At 38.3% G+C, this 14065-nt stretch overlaps 2 protein-coding genes across 2 annotated transcripts in view; both read left to right on the forward strand.

Annotated features, from left to right (window-relative positions):
* Positions 1 to 14065, forward strand: part of LOC145490646 (uncharacterized) — a 35375-nt gene that overhangs the window by 1610 nt on the left and 19700 nt on the right. The window contains exons 2-7 of the mRNA XM_081469726.1: positions 725 to 787; positions 1103 to 3268; positions 4039 to 4233; positions 4642 to 4736; positions 4828 to 4887; positions 5654 to 5797. Coding sequence (XP_081325852.1) covers positions 725 to 787; positions 1103 to 3268; positions 4039 to 4233; positions 4642 to 4736; positions 4828 to 4887; positions 5654 to 5797 — 2723 coding nt within the window. The remainder of the gene's footprint in view (positions 1 to 724; positions 788 to 1102; positions 3269 to 4038; positions 4234 to 4641; positions 4737 to 4827; positions 4888 to 5653; positions 5798 to 14065) is intronic.
* LOC145490652 (uncharacterized) lies at positions 6679 to 12631 on the forward strand. Its single transcript, XM_081469734.1, has 2 exons — positions 6679 to 10477; positions 11726 to 12631. Exons 1-2 carry the CDS (start codon positions 9924 to 9926, stop codon positions 11976 to 11978), a joined length of 807 nt encoding a protein of 268 aa, XP_081325860.1. The 5' UTR covers positions 6679 to 9923; the 3' UTR covers positions 11979 to 12631.

Raw genomic sequence — 14065 nt, forward strand, 5'->3', positions numbered from 1 at the left:
CTCAATCGAGGGGGGCGCTTATTAAATTTTTCCAAATCGTGGCCTGACATGATCATTTATTAATACATCATATCTGCATAAACAGCAACATAAGCTGTTTATCAACCTAAAAAGCTGATCCTAAAGTTTAAATCGGGGGACCGTTAGTACTTGTAATTTTTTTCCAAACTTAACACATTCACAAACTGAAGCAATGCACAAATCTAATACTACACAACAAAAACTATACATCCCTTTGTTGTCTCATTACTCGTCCACGAAATGGGGGGAAGGGAGGGGCGCTTATTCAAGGGGGGTGCTTATTTTAAATTTTGGCAGATAGGAGGGCACTTATTTGAAGGCGGCACTTATTCGAGGGGGGATGCTAATTCGAGGATTTACAGTAGGTGTGCTGCTGGACTGACTTACAATCATTGAATCATTTCCAAGTGTTACATTTCCTCTCTTTTGAAAGAGAGGTTCATGCATGAGCTTTGTTATGAAATAATTGTATTTTCCTGCAAGCAAAATGTCACTTTTATAATATGAGTTTCTGCACCACGGCTGATTATGAATTGGAGGTAAAAGGAACATTACTCATTACTTCTCAAAGAAAGTGTGCAAGAGTGCAATTTTTAATGTAACTTATTTAGTAGTATTAGTACTGAAAAGCCCCCATGGGGACTAATAAAATTTGTATTGCATTGTAAGAGTGTCAATACTAATAGCTTCCCTATCTATATAGGTGATAAGGCAGCGGCTGATAGAACTGGAAAGGAAACATGCAAAGGCTTTGAAAAAACTTCAGGTCAATTTTCTGTCTATTTTTGTACAGTTGTGAACGAGTCTTGCACATTATCCACACCACTAGTGCAAATGATGGTGCTAGCATTCAAAAGTGGAACTCTTATCAGCAGACATCCATACAATAGATGAATATTTCTATATCTGCTTTACATGGTTATTCACTTGTGATGGAATGCAGAATTAGTGTTTGTGTGTGACCAGGCCTGCTAATGAGGTGTCCACCTACGGGAATTTCCAATAGATTAGTTTAACTTTTCTTTGTCACAATTACTTCAGTCAGTGATTTAGAACCCATTTACAACTCTCCTTTCTACAGAGAGCTGAAAGAAGCCAGCAAAGGCGGCAAACATTTCATGGTTTTGCAGTTAACGATGACAATACAGATCATAGTGCAGATGCTCAGAACAGGTCTAGTACACCTCTGTCTGAGAAGGTGTTCTCCCCTGATGTTAGGAAATCAAGTCCCTTATCACGTCACAAAAAACGGCTCTGTAAAAGTGTTTCATTCAAGGACACAGTAGATACCAGTAGACAAGTATGCCTAGAGAAAAAATGCAATGAAGATGAGGAAAGCAGTAGACCTAAGGAAAGGTGTAGAAGAAGATCTGCACCAACAGGAGGAGAGACTGAACCTGAAGTTGGCATTAAAGCATTACAGGGACACACTGAAAGCAACAGTCACAACTTTATTGCAGCTGATAGAAATTGTGTTAATTCATTCAGTGACGCTCCTCTGTTGCCTGAGAGGGAGAAGATTACTGACATTGATGTGGTTGGGGTAGATCACAGAGATTGCTCCAGGACTGAGGATGGTCAAGACTGTACTGTGAACATAGCAGAAATTGTAGGTTGCTGTTGTCTTCCTGCAGATATTCCAATTATGACTAAATGTCAGGAGTGCAGTGATTCAGCTAAGGAAGTTATTGTTGTTGAGGAGATGGAAAATTCAGGCATAGATACTGCTGTTGTGGATGGCATTCATTTTTCAGGTCATAAATCAGAAGAAAACTTGAATAAAGAAGGCTTAGTATCACTTAGTGGTAAAGCCTCTGTAAAGGCTAAAGATTCCTTTGAAAAGGGAGATGCCCATAGGTGTTCCTCTGTACAGGAACATGACAATGTTTCTCCCCAAAACTGGCACTGGTTGCATTTATTCGAAGAGGAGTTTCCAAGGAGAAGTCCAAGGCTGCAATCAATACCCAACTTTGGAAGCCAAACAGGTGTTTCCCAGGATAATAGCCAGCCAAGGAAAACAAAAAGAGCAAGATCAAAACACTCGAGGAAAAAGAAAGAAATCCCCTCATGCAGCAAAGACAAAATAACAAACTGTAATGTTTCAGACACTACTTCCTGTAACAATTTCGCTGAAGAAATAACAACTGAAGATTTTGTTTTTCCAAGGCCTTCCTCAGAACAGATGAAACATGGTGGTTTCCTGAGTGCTGTGGTAGATTTTTCCTTACCTGATAATGAGTTTGCAAAGTTGAAGCTTGCGAAGATCAAAGGTGCTTTGCCAGTTGAGAGGATTAATAGAAAGGCAAATGAAAAATTGGAGATAGCAACTGGAGAATGTGACATTTTGCCAGAGTCAAAGTGTGAGGAAGAAATAAGGGAAGGCTGTTCTCATCCTTTGACAAAGGTTGCAAGTTCTGCTCTAGCTTGTTCAATGCAAGTGGAGGCCAATTCAGCTGAAAACACATTAGAAGGAAACAGGAACAATAAATTGCAGGTCCTTTCCACGCCTGTAAATCTAGTATGCAATAAGCAGTCAGAGTGTGCTGTGAACAACTTTCTGTTAAGTTCTGAACACACTCAAGATGATCTCCTCTTGCAAAAAGAACCTGTAAAAAGTTTCAATGTTTCCCCAAAAGTACGACCACTAGAGAATATAGCCACACAAATGGACTTTCTTCCTAAGGCAGATGTGGAATCAGGTCATCATGACAGCAGTTGTGTTGAAAGTTGTGTCTCAGCTGAAGCTGATGATGTTCAACAAACCAGCAGCATTGAAAGGAAAAATAAACTCAGTACTGATGACTATGAACACCACGATTTGTGCAATGAACAGGGCAAGCTAGACTATAAAAGTGCTTCTGACAATAATGAGAGGTTATTAGTTACATGTACTACAATGCAATGTGACTCTAGAAGACCCCATGAGATTAACAAGTTTTCAAATGAGAGAGACTCTAATTTCTACTGTTCTAAAACAGATGATATACATAAAACTTGTGGCACAGAATTTCCTTTGGAAGTTGATATAGGAATTCAAAAAACCCCAGAGCAACTAAATGATCAAGGAGAGTTGTTCAATTTAACTGAAATGAGATCAAGTCCATCCACTCATGAACCAAGGATAGGTGATCAAGCTACTCCACATGGGAAAATGAAGGAGCCACTAGAGACCTCACAGTTATCATGTATGACATCACCTGAGGATCGGTCAGAACTTTCTCCTGTTCTGATGATGGCTTGCTTACAGGTATGTCTCATGTACTATTCATCCCAGATTTGTTCATGCCACCTTTATCGTCCTTTCCAACACTGATATACAGTGGTCAGATATCCCTTTAAAGTATCAGGTCTCCCTTATGAAGGCACAGTGTCCTTACAGTTAGGGTCCTAGATTCCAGATTGAGCAGCCTGGGTTCAGGGCATTGTCCGACTAAATTTGTGAAAATTTCCAACTAAATTTACTTTATGATCATGTAATGTCATGACCAAGTACAAAAATGACTTAGCTTTGACAATATCTCTTAGAAGATTTTTTTGAAAAAGTGTTATTCTCATCTCCTATCTGCTTGCAATTTGTAAGGATCAATAAATAAAATATTGTAATTCGCTTTCAGTTATTTCATCCGTCATAATGTGTAACTCTGTTATGTAGCTTGAATAATCTTAAGACATGGAATTGGACTTGGTTCGTATGGGTCCTGGAAGACCTGGAAAGTTCTGGAATTTTGTTGTGGCATTTTCCAGGACTGGAAAGTCCTGGAAAGTCCTGGAAAAAGGTTACTGGTCCTGGAAAGTTCTGGAAATCTGTTAAACTCATGTAAAAAATATGAAATGTATGGCAGACAGTAAGGAAAATTAACATGTGAGTGAAAGCGTTAATGTGAATTTTAGAGTCCTGGAAAAATCAATCTGAGTCCTGGAAATGTCCTGGAAAAGTCCTGAAAATTTGTTTCTGAAAAAGAGTACGAACCCTGATTGGAAACCAATGATTTATATGGTTCCTTTATTTTTCAACAGCACCATATAGAGGGTGAGAATAATAAAGTGAGGTCTGTTTCTCTGTCATCTTATGAGCCATCTGCAGAGAAGGATGTTACCCTGCTAATGAAAAAGAGAGATATTTTAGCTGTATGTCTGGCTCATTTGGTTGTAGTCTGGACAGTTGCACCTGGATTACAATGGACTGTGCTTCACAAATGGAGTCTTCCCACTGTAAGAAAACTGTTAATTGAAACATTATCCTTGTTGTTTATTTGGTATACTTGTTAAAAGTGATGTGATGAACAGAGCTTCACTTTGTGCAAACTACCAGAAGGAGACAATCATTTTTATACTTAAATGAACCCTGACATATTGTTTGCAAAGACTACATTGCAAGCAATTCTGAACACCCCAAGAACTCAGTATTTGGAAAGGTGCAATAAACATTCAACTGCTGAGTGCAAGAGTTTATTCTTGTAATTCAATATATAGGTATTTCTCTTGTTGATTTATTATCCTTAAAAGAAAGAAAGACATAAGGACACCTAGGACAGATGAATACAGGCTGGTGAATGGACTGCTGGTTGATTTTTAAGTCACTAACGTAGTTATTAATAAGAAATCCTCTTGTAATTGTAGGATGGAGGAGAAGAGTTTGTAAGTGTACAGATTTTACCATTGAAATCTCATGTTGCTCTTCTGGTTGGAGGGAATTTTAATGGCGGAAATGGGAGGTGAGGAATATGATGGATTGAATAAGTGTTTAAAGGGATTATTTGGACAATGTTGGATTCTGTTTTCAATGTTGACTTTTATTCAATGCAGGATTCTTGGGTATTCTGAGCTGGAAGGTGACTATTCTTTTGATTTCCAACAGGATGATCAGTAAGTTTAATGTTACAGTAATACTGAGCGGCTTTTAATTAAGTGTCATAAAACCAAATCCGAAGTAATCACTCTGGCCAATCACAAAAGACACAGGCCATTCAGTGAACCAATCAAAACTAAAAGCAAATACACGAAGCTGACACAAAGCATGGGAAAAAATGTGCAAGCAAGTTGCAATTGGTTTTGGTGTCACTTGTGATCGGAGGACAAAGTTGTGTGAGTTTGTTAAGCCAATCTTGGCATAATAATGCAAGTTACTTTCCACACTCAAGTGGAAACTTCTCTAAAAATGCAGATTGGATGGTTTTGTCATCAATAACACAGAGGTGGGAGATTGAGGTTGGGAGGGAGAGGCAATACCCGACTTAATCATTACTTTGTTGTTCTGAGGATCGTAAGCTCCAGGTTGGACCTGGGGTCTTTGTGTTGCTTTCTTGGGCACGTTATTTGACTTAAATCTCACTGGTTTACAAAAAAATATATATAAGTGGGTACTAGCAGTTACTTGGGTAACAACAAAAATGCTGCAGGTAACTTGTAATGGACTAGTATCCTATCCAGGGGGAGTAGAAAATACTCCTACTTCTAAGAGGTCAAACCAAAGTGAAGCACCAGCTTTTCATGAAACCATGGCCACTCAGTTTTGAAAAGGTTTTACTTTACTTTGCCACTCCTGAAGAGGCTCCAGCCCTCTGAGTTATAGTGACCCTTTTTCTTGGGAACAAAGGTGCTACTTAGCTGACTTTTACATTTTGTACTCTAGGAAAAACACACGTGTCTTTTCAACCATGTGTTTATTATGTGACACAATGGGAATGAGTGGCAATGAAGGTGTAGTGTGTGCTATTGCAAGTAGAACATTTCATGAAGTAACATTGACCAAGTGGACGTTGGATGCCATTTACCTGTGAGTACCATGCACGTGAAATTCCTCCTCTGTAAAGTAACTCGGCAACAATTAAGATGCGAGGAAACTAAATCAAAAACACTCAGGTGATGGTAGTATTAGGGGGTTACCGTGGTAGATTTGCTGGTTTCTGATTGGTCAACAGTAGATGTGCAGGGAGCGGTTGTGGAGTGTATCATCATGGTTCTTACCCTAACGTTTTATGTTTTAACTTTTAAAAACTCTTCCCTAGCTGCCTTGAGCAATTAGTTGCTCACTGTAAGGCTACCACTGTCCCTGTTTGTTAGTAATGTGGCTTTGTACACCTAGATGGTATAGGGGCCACCAATAATATGCATGTCAATGATTGATGCGATCCCTATGATTCCTGAGATCACTCGGCAATCATATGGAAACAAATCTCGCAGCAATTGTAGAGATCGCCGAGGTTTATATTTTTCCAGTAAGCAACTTTCCAACTTCAGTAGTCGTAATGGCTGTGGCTATGAAAAGAAATCACAGAGCAGGATACAATTTAATTGAACCTGAGTAAGAAATCTCACTTCAACCTCAAATTCAGCAACTGAGGCATCGTTCTTTATCTATTGTTTCGTTTTGCCGATTGTAAAGAACGTTCTAAATGAGGCAGGTTGCCTGTGCTTGGAGGTTTCGTAGTTTCCATTAGGGGACACGTATACTCCTTTGCCTCAAATTAAATTTGTACATATACAAACAATTTTTTTTTTGTCAAATGTTGACATACAAAAACACGCAAATGAGAAATAAAAACCTAGCTTTTCTCCTTAAGGTATTGCCATTTCTGGAAATCCTAAGTCGATTCTTTCCATCTTCATCTAAAAAGTTGTAAGAGGAAGCTGCATCTGCTACTTGGCTGAAAAAGCACTGTCGTGTGATAGTACGCAAATGGCCATTCTATCCCTTGGATTGTGCGCAAGATCGCACCACGTGATCAGTTTTGGCAGATGACGACGAGGGAACGATAATCCCTTCTGATCCTTGAAAAGGAAATTAATTTTCGTTCTTAGCTTCATACGTACAAAATTGAAGATTTGTGACTGCTATCTTAAAACAATAATAAACAATTATTGGATTCGGTTTTTGTGATATCCAGAATAATCAAGGTCGAGGTAGGGGTTATCAGCCGAAGCCTTCGGCTTTGCTTCTTCACTGACGGCAAGCAACACAAAGCGCGCGAACTTGACATGATTACCCTTAGAAATCATGCACCGCGGTCACACATGACATGATTACCCGTGACCTTCAGTGTCCTTGACATGATTATTGTATAATCTGCAGTTATGACATCACAGGCGCAGATTTCGAAATTTTTTTTTTTTTTTTTGCGGTGTCACAGTGATATGTGTATCCCCGCACACATATCACTAGTGATATGTGTATCCCCACAAAACACTGATACTCGCCTAGGAATTCAACGAACAAAATGGCGGCTCGCTGTAAAGAGTAGGAGAAACCAGAAATTAATTCGCGCCCAGTGGAGCAGCTTAGGATTTCTGGAGTTTGGTTGAGTTCCAACCGACTATATCTGACTAAAACTTCGAACAGCGGATAAACATATCACTAATTATTTCATGGCGCAGTGATCTGTGTATCCCCTAAACACAGCCGTTACATTGGCTTTCTACCTAATCGAAAAAAGGGCCAATTATTGCCGAAATGTGCTGGCTGCCTACTCGGGACGACGTTTATACCAAGGTTGAGGTTTGCGGAGTTTCCATCTCGAATGTCTAAATATCTAAGCTGAAATCGCGTGCAGGGGATACACATATCACTAATTATTTCATGGCGCAGTGATATGTGTATCCCCATAAACACAACTGTTATGATATAGCGCATCAACCTTGTCAAAACTGCAGGCAATATTAGCACCCGACATTTTTACACGACTTGGGTTTACTGGAGTTTGAAACTCGATTATTCCACTAAAAACGCGTGCACGCGTGCACGGGATAATGAGGGATACACATATCACTGATTATTTCATGAACTAGTGATATGTGTATCCCTATGGACACAGCTGTTATATTGGCTTTCTACCCAAGAAGAAAAATGCCCATTACATTTGCATTGTCAAAACTGACTTGCTAGAAATATTCACACCCGGCATTTATTCATAGCTTGGGATTTCTGGAGTTTCACTGACCTCGGTTGTATAAGACTGCATACAGGGGATACACATATCACTAATTATTACATGGCGCAGTGATATGTGTATCCCCTGAAGACAGCCGTTATCTAGGCTATCTACCGAAGAATAAACGTCGATTATTATGAAACTTGCTAGCAAAATTGCTAGTAATTCACCGCGCAATTAATATCGTCCTAGAAATCCCGTGCCGTGAAACTCAAATTGAAATATATCTAGATCCATTTGGTGTTCAACTTTAAATTCATTGTATCCTGCTCGCAGAAAACCAGTTAGGGTAAGAACACAATTCCAGCAGCAGATACGTAAGCTTTTTCAACTACAAAAATTGAGATTTGCGTTTAAAGTCTGTTTGGGTTAGTCGTTCGTCCAGTAAGGGACCGGACGACGAGAGCGCTTTCAAGGAGGATATTGCTATTTAAAGTAGAGGGGAGGGGGGTGGGGGATACACATATCACTGGCCGCCATTTTGGAGGGGATATACATATCACTAGTGATATGTGTGCGGGGATACACATATCACTGTGACAGCGGTATGCGTCCGGAAACTAAGGGACAAATAAAATGAGCAAAAAACAAAATTCGCTTTGACTTGAAGCTTTCAAAAGGTGATTCGGACGCTCGCATTTACAGGTCGTAAAAATCTTACAATTCATTTTATTTCACAATTCTTGGTATAGTGTCATAGCCAGCTCCATAAACTTTAATTGGATATAAAGGTTTAGGTATCTACAGTTTAAACCGGACACGCTTGCATCACTTGGACGTGAGACACCTCTAGAGGAATACGGTAACCTCTCTCGTCCAAGGGATGTAGCGCGTCAACAACAAACTAACAACAACAACAAACTTTCATTATGACTCGCATATTTACAATTTTACAGAAATATATGCACATTAAGTTAAAAAAGCTTGACAATAGCAACAGCGCGAACCCGCAGGTAGCCTGGGATAATCTGGGCGGGCCACATCTATATTTATATTAGACCATTAATACAGAAATAAGATTGTTATGCAACTACTTATAGAAGGATCGGCTTAAACTGTAGATACCTAAACCTATATCATATTAGGCTTATAAAGCTGTCTATCACACTATAACAAGAATTCCAACTCGAACTGTCGATCAAATGCCAAAGTAACTTGGTTTTCTCATATGATCTATTGTACCATGTTTCCGGCCATTCACAAAAATTTAATGTGTCCAGCATCCAGATCCTGCTCACTGAGCAAGAAATGATCTTGTTACGAAAGCCTCAAAGCGCCGTGCAAGATCAAGGAATCGTGCGAGTTGAGAACGTTCCTTTGATAAGCCCAGCAATGTGTTCCTGATTATCTTCCTCTTACCTTATGGTTCCTTATTTTCGCAGGAACTTAATTTCGTGTAAATGGAACAGCCATATTTCGTGGGACTTAAATTTCGCAATTTGCCAAAACAAATACGTTAATAGGAACTGTTTGTCACAAGAATGACTTGTTTTAATATTGTACAAGTATATTATATTTGAGTTGATGATAACTTTAACAACGGAGGCTCTGGACAAACAATTCATTCCACTGGTTGATCTCTACTAAAATTGTTTGATTACAGCAACTACAGACCTCCAGGAAGTTTAAAACTGTTTCATGGGGAGAATTTTCGTTGAAGTTCTCGATAATGAAACTTATGATGCCACGTCCGGTCAGAAATTTACTTCTGTTTTAAGGTCCCTTCGTTAAAATCTGATGAGTTATGTACGTGCTCAAACGGGGTCAGCTAAAGATCAGCGAATGGATATTTTTGGGAAGGGACGAGCATTGGATTTATTTCGCACTAAAAATGCCGGCTTCCTCGCCGCCGGCTGAGGGGGAAATCCCCCTAAAGTCCACGTCCATTTGCTGGCTGTTTGCCAATAATGTGAAAACGTAAGAATGAAAAATTGCTTATTGTACGATTGAAACTGAAATTGGAAACCAACGGATATGTTTGTTTATCTATTTTTGCGTAGCTGTCAAAGCTGTAATTTGTCCAGTAAACATCGAAGAAGGATTCTTGCCTGCCCATTCCTCTCCCGGCTGCAACACTCCCATATTTTTGCCAGCAGGATAATTTTCTTCCTTCTTTTTTCGAATGTACCCTTTAGTTTGTTGTTTCCAATTCTGCTATCTGCTTCAGGGTGTCCTTGTGGTATGGGGGAAGACGTTTTATACTTCGATCGGTCCAGTGGTAAAAGAAAAGTTAAGCCCTATCAGAGCTTGACAGAAAACTCGAAAGCGAATACACAGTGGTTTGATCCTTCCACTGGTCGGCTATGTGCGATGCAAGCTAACCCCTCTATGGTACCTGTGTCTATGAACCATAAACAAGGTTTTTTTGGAGGTGCACATAGCTCACCTTTAACTGAAACTCGCGGCCAAAGTTGTTCATCAAAAGAGTTTGAAGACAAAGTGAAATCAAAGAGACGACATGGCGAAGGACCGAATTATTCGCCGACGAAAATCGGGAGAAGTGTCACTGGTCTCAAATATTGTGGAAGGTGGGTAACGTTGAAATTATGCGTCGTACTTTCTTTTATATCCTCTGACCTCAACCATACTGCGATGCGTCTTTTTATATGCTGCGCTGCGATGTTGATACTGTTTTACATATACTTTCACCATAGCTTTCACCCAAGAACTGTACTTCCGTGTTTTGGTATACTTGATAAATGTGAAAACCGACTGTCGGGAAGCTGTTAGCCGACAGGTTCACTCAGCACTGAGTAAATCCTTTTATCAAAATTCTGAGAAACTTGCTGGGGGGCTGGGGAAGGGGGGGTGGTGTGATGCCACCCCCGCTTGCTCTTGAAGCAATTTGTCTTTCCAAATCTCATTACACAATTACACAATTGTAAACAAGCAATGAGGAAACGTTTTTTGGACAACCAGGTTATTGCCACATTTTAATTTATCTTAAACAGTCTTACTGTTTAGTCTATATTAGCATTTTAATTCATTTGTTTTAATTTATTTATTGTTTCTGATGCTTTGTATTTATGTTTGTTAGAGTTTTTTTAGCTTTTAGAGTTTTTTAATATCTATTAGTATAATGAAATATTGCATTTTTAGATTTTTAGATCTTTAGAATTATCGAAGTGAGGGCCACAAGATTTTTAGTGAATGTTCACTATTATGTTTTAACCCTTGATAAATAAAGGCTTTACTTACTTACTTACTCTCTCATGCTTTGAGCTTTGATGCATTTTACTAACAACGGAATTCAAAAGATATGCTCAGATTAACTATTGGTGAGCCTGTTTTAATTTTTTTTTGTGACGGTTTAGTTCCTAAGGTTTAAGATTTTGATAATGAAATAATACTAGAGTACTTGATAATAAATTGTGTTTTGTAGAGATGTATGTAAACTGATGTATTGGTTTTTCTTACAAACATGTGACGTAATGTTTGTTCTGAATTTTTTTTTCTGTCAATGAATTTTATTGAATAACCAAAATTGATTTTAAATGGGAAAAACAAAATGAGAGAATATAATTTGATATTTTAAATGAAACGATGCTAACATCTCCAATGCACGACAAATTAACAAATATTTTTGCATAATGCGTGACACCAAGGTATGACCAATCCTGTTATGGTTCTTAAAATCATTTCTTCTACCGACTAGAACAACCATTTTTGAACACAAATCATAATCTGCCAAAATTGGTTCATTTATTTTTCAGTAACCATTAATTTCAGTAATTTAATAAGATTAAGATAAAAGTTTCTTGTTTGGTTGATTTCAGGTATTTTGGGGTACAATCCCCTGGCCATGATGGGAACTGTGGACCAACCAATGGCCCTAACTGCCCAGCCTGCAGAGTGCTAAAAAGTGAAAGAGTAGAGAAACTTCGGAGAAGAGGCAAATTGCAGGGGTGGACTGGTGAGGTTTATTGTGGCCGGTATTTCGGTATTCAATCTGAAGGTCACGATGGCTACTGTGGTCCAAATAACGGCCCTTCTTGTCCAGAATGTTACAATGAGCTTTTACATTCTTAATGTAGTGTCATCAGACTTAAGCTTTATGTGATCTAACTGACCCATTTTCGTGTTTGGAGTGTTTTAAAATGTAACTCTACTCTTGCACATCCTTCACACCCTTTTTCTAGTGCGAAACCCAGGGTAATGTTCACAAAATTGGTGAAGCTCACTTGTGCACATTCCAGGTTAAGTGTATGTTGACAATCACAACATCTTGAACAATGACGAGACTGTTTATATTTTAGTTCTAATTTCTCAAGATGTTTCGTCACAGGCAGTTATGGTCATGTGGGTTTTTCCAACTTCCAGGGCTACATTTGATGCTGCAGAGTAGGTGGTGTGAGTTTTTTGTTAACCTATCGTAGAATATAGTAGAATATAGTAAAGCTGAATGGGAACTGGTGAGAAGAGGAGTCCCCTAGGGAAGTGTCCTTGGTCCCATATTTTTCAACATTCACATCGATGATTTATTATGCCATATCAAGCAGGCAAACCTGAATGCCTACGCTGTTCATGAACAGTTGTACTCATGTTACAAGGACCTCGAAACACTAAACACACGGCTGGAACATGAACATGGAATTGCTAACAGTTGGTATGAGTGAAATGGCATGATTGTAAATCCAGACAAGCACCAGGCAATGGTGCTTGGCACGAACAGTAATTACGAATTCTCTTTTCCCGTTAAGAATTCCATTGACTTATTGGGTGTAACTACTGACGAGGATTTGAGCTTTAATCGTCACATCTCACAGATATGTGAGAAGGTTAACAAACAATTCAGTGTTCTCAAGAGATTTAAAAATATCATTACCAGTAATGTCATGCTACGTTTATACAAGGCTTTTATCCTACCACACCTTCAATATTGCTGTCTTATTTGGCATTTTTCTGGCAGTAGAAATTGTGACAAACTGGAGTCTTTGAACAAACGTATTTTACGATTTATTTTTAATGATTTATTGTCTAGTTATGATGAACTGTTAAAGAAAGCAAAGATGGCATCCTTATACACTGGAAGACTTCACAAAATTCTTATGGTAGTTTTCAAGAGCTTATTTGTTTCTACGTATCCTGGATATCTAAAAGAACAACTCGTTTTTCGCAACTCCAGTTTTTCATTAAGAGGAAAGAATATTGTGACTTCACCTATACCAAGAACAACAAATTATGGACTTGAATGCATCCGATATCAAGCTGCAAAAATTTGGAATTAGCTCCCATGCAGTATGAAAACAATAACATCATTTAAAGATTTTAAGACAGTCATAAAGAAAATGAACTTTTAGTAGTAGTTATAATTATTGCATTAGCAGTAGTTTTAATTATTGTATTTTAATAATTTAATTGACTTATGTATTTTTTTTTCTTTCTTGAAGATATTAGCTCAATAGAACTACTCTGATAATTCGAGTCAAATTAAATTGTATGTATTTATGATGTAGCAAACCTAGTGTAATTCCGGTTTTGATCTTGTGGAAAACCACTGTATCAGTATAACTCAAGTGAGTACTTACTAATAATAATTAGGTAAAATTATTATTGTTTTGCCTAGTAATGAGATAAAAGCTTACAATGCAAGTTTAAATTCACAATCAGCCTGTTTTACCACATTTTGAATCTTTAGTCAGGGAAAGTTAGATTGTAGGATATTTGATTTCTAGATAATAAAAAATGACAATGTTAATTCAATATTACTAATTGCTGTTTTTATGTCTTGTGGCTCTATTTACTCGTTAATATATCTATTTTGTGTATACTGTAGAACCTCCAGTTCAGAACACCTCTCATGAGCAACCACTTCTCCTCAGCGACCAATTTTCTAAAATACCAAAAGTTTCCAAGCAAAATCACTATACTTGGAACCTCTTGTAAGCGACCACCACTCATAAGCGACCACGACCACTTTTAGAGCTAAAAGTTTGAAATTTTCTTTTGTTTTTAACCTCCCGAAAGGGTCCACTGAACAGATAATTGAGCGGAAATTGGCTTCTAAGGTGTTGTAAACGTCACCATATTAACAGTTTGTGCAATGCCTAAAAGTGTGTACTCACCTCGCCTAATAAATCCATAGCATCAATCCCTTCCTGATTGTACATCTGATT

This window comes from Orbicella franksi, chromosome 6, assembly GCF_964199315.1.
Source record: "Orbicella franksi chromosome 6, jaOrbFran1.1, whole genome shotgun sequence".
NCBI lineage: Eukaryota > Metazoa > Cnidaria > Anthozoa > Scleractinia > Merulinidae > Orbicella > Orbicella franksi.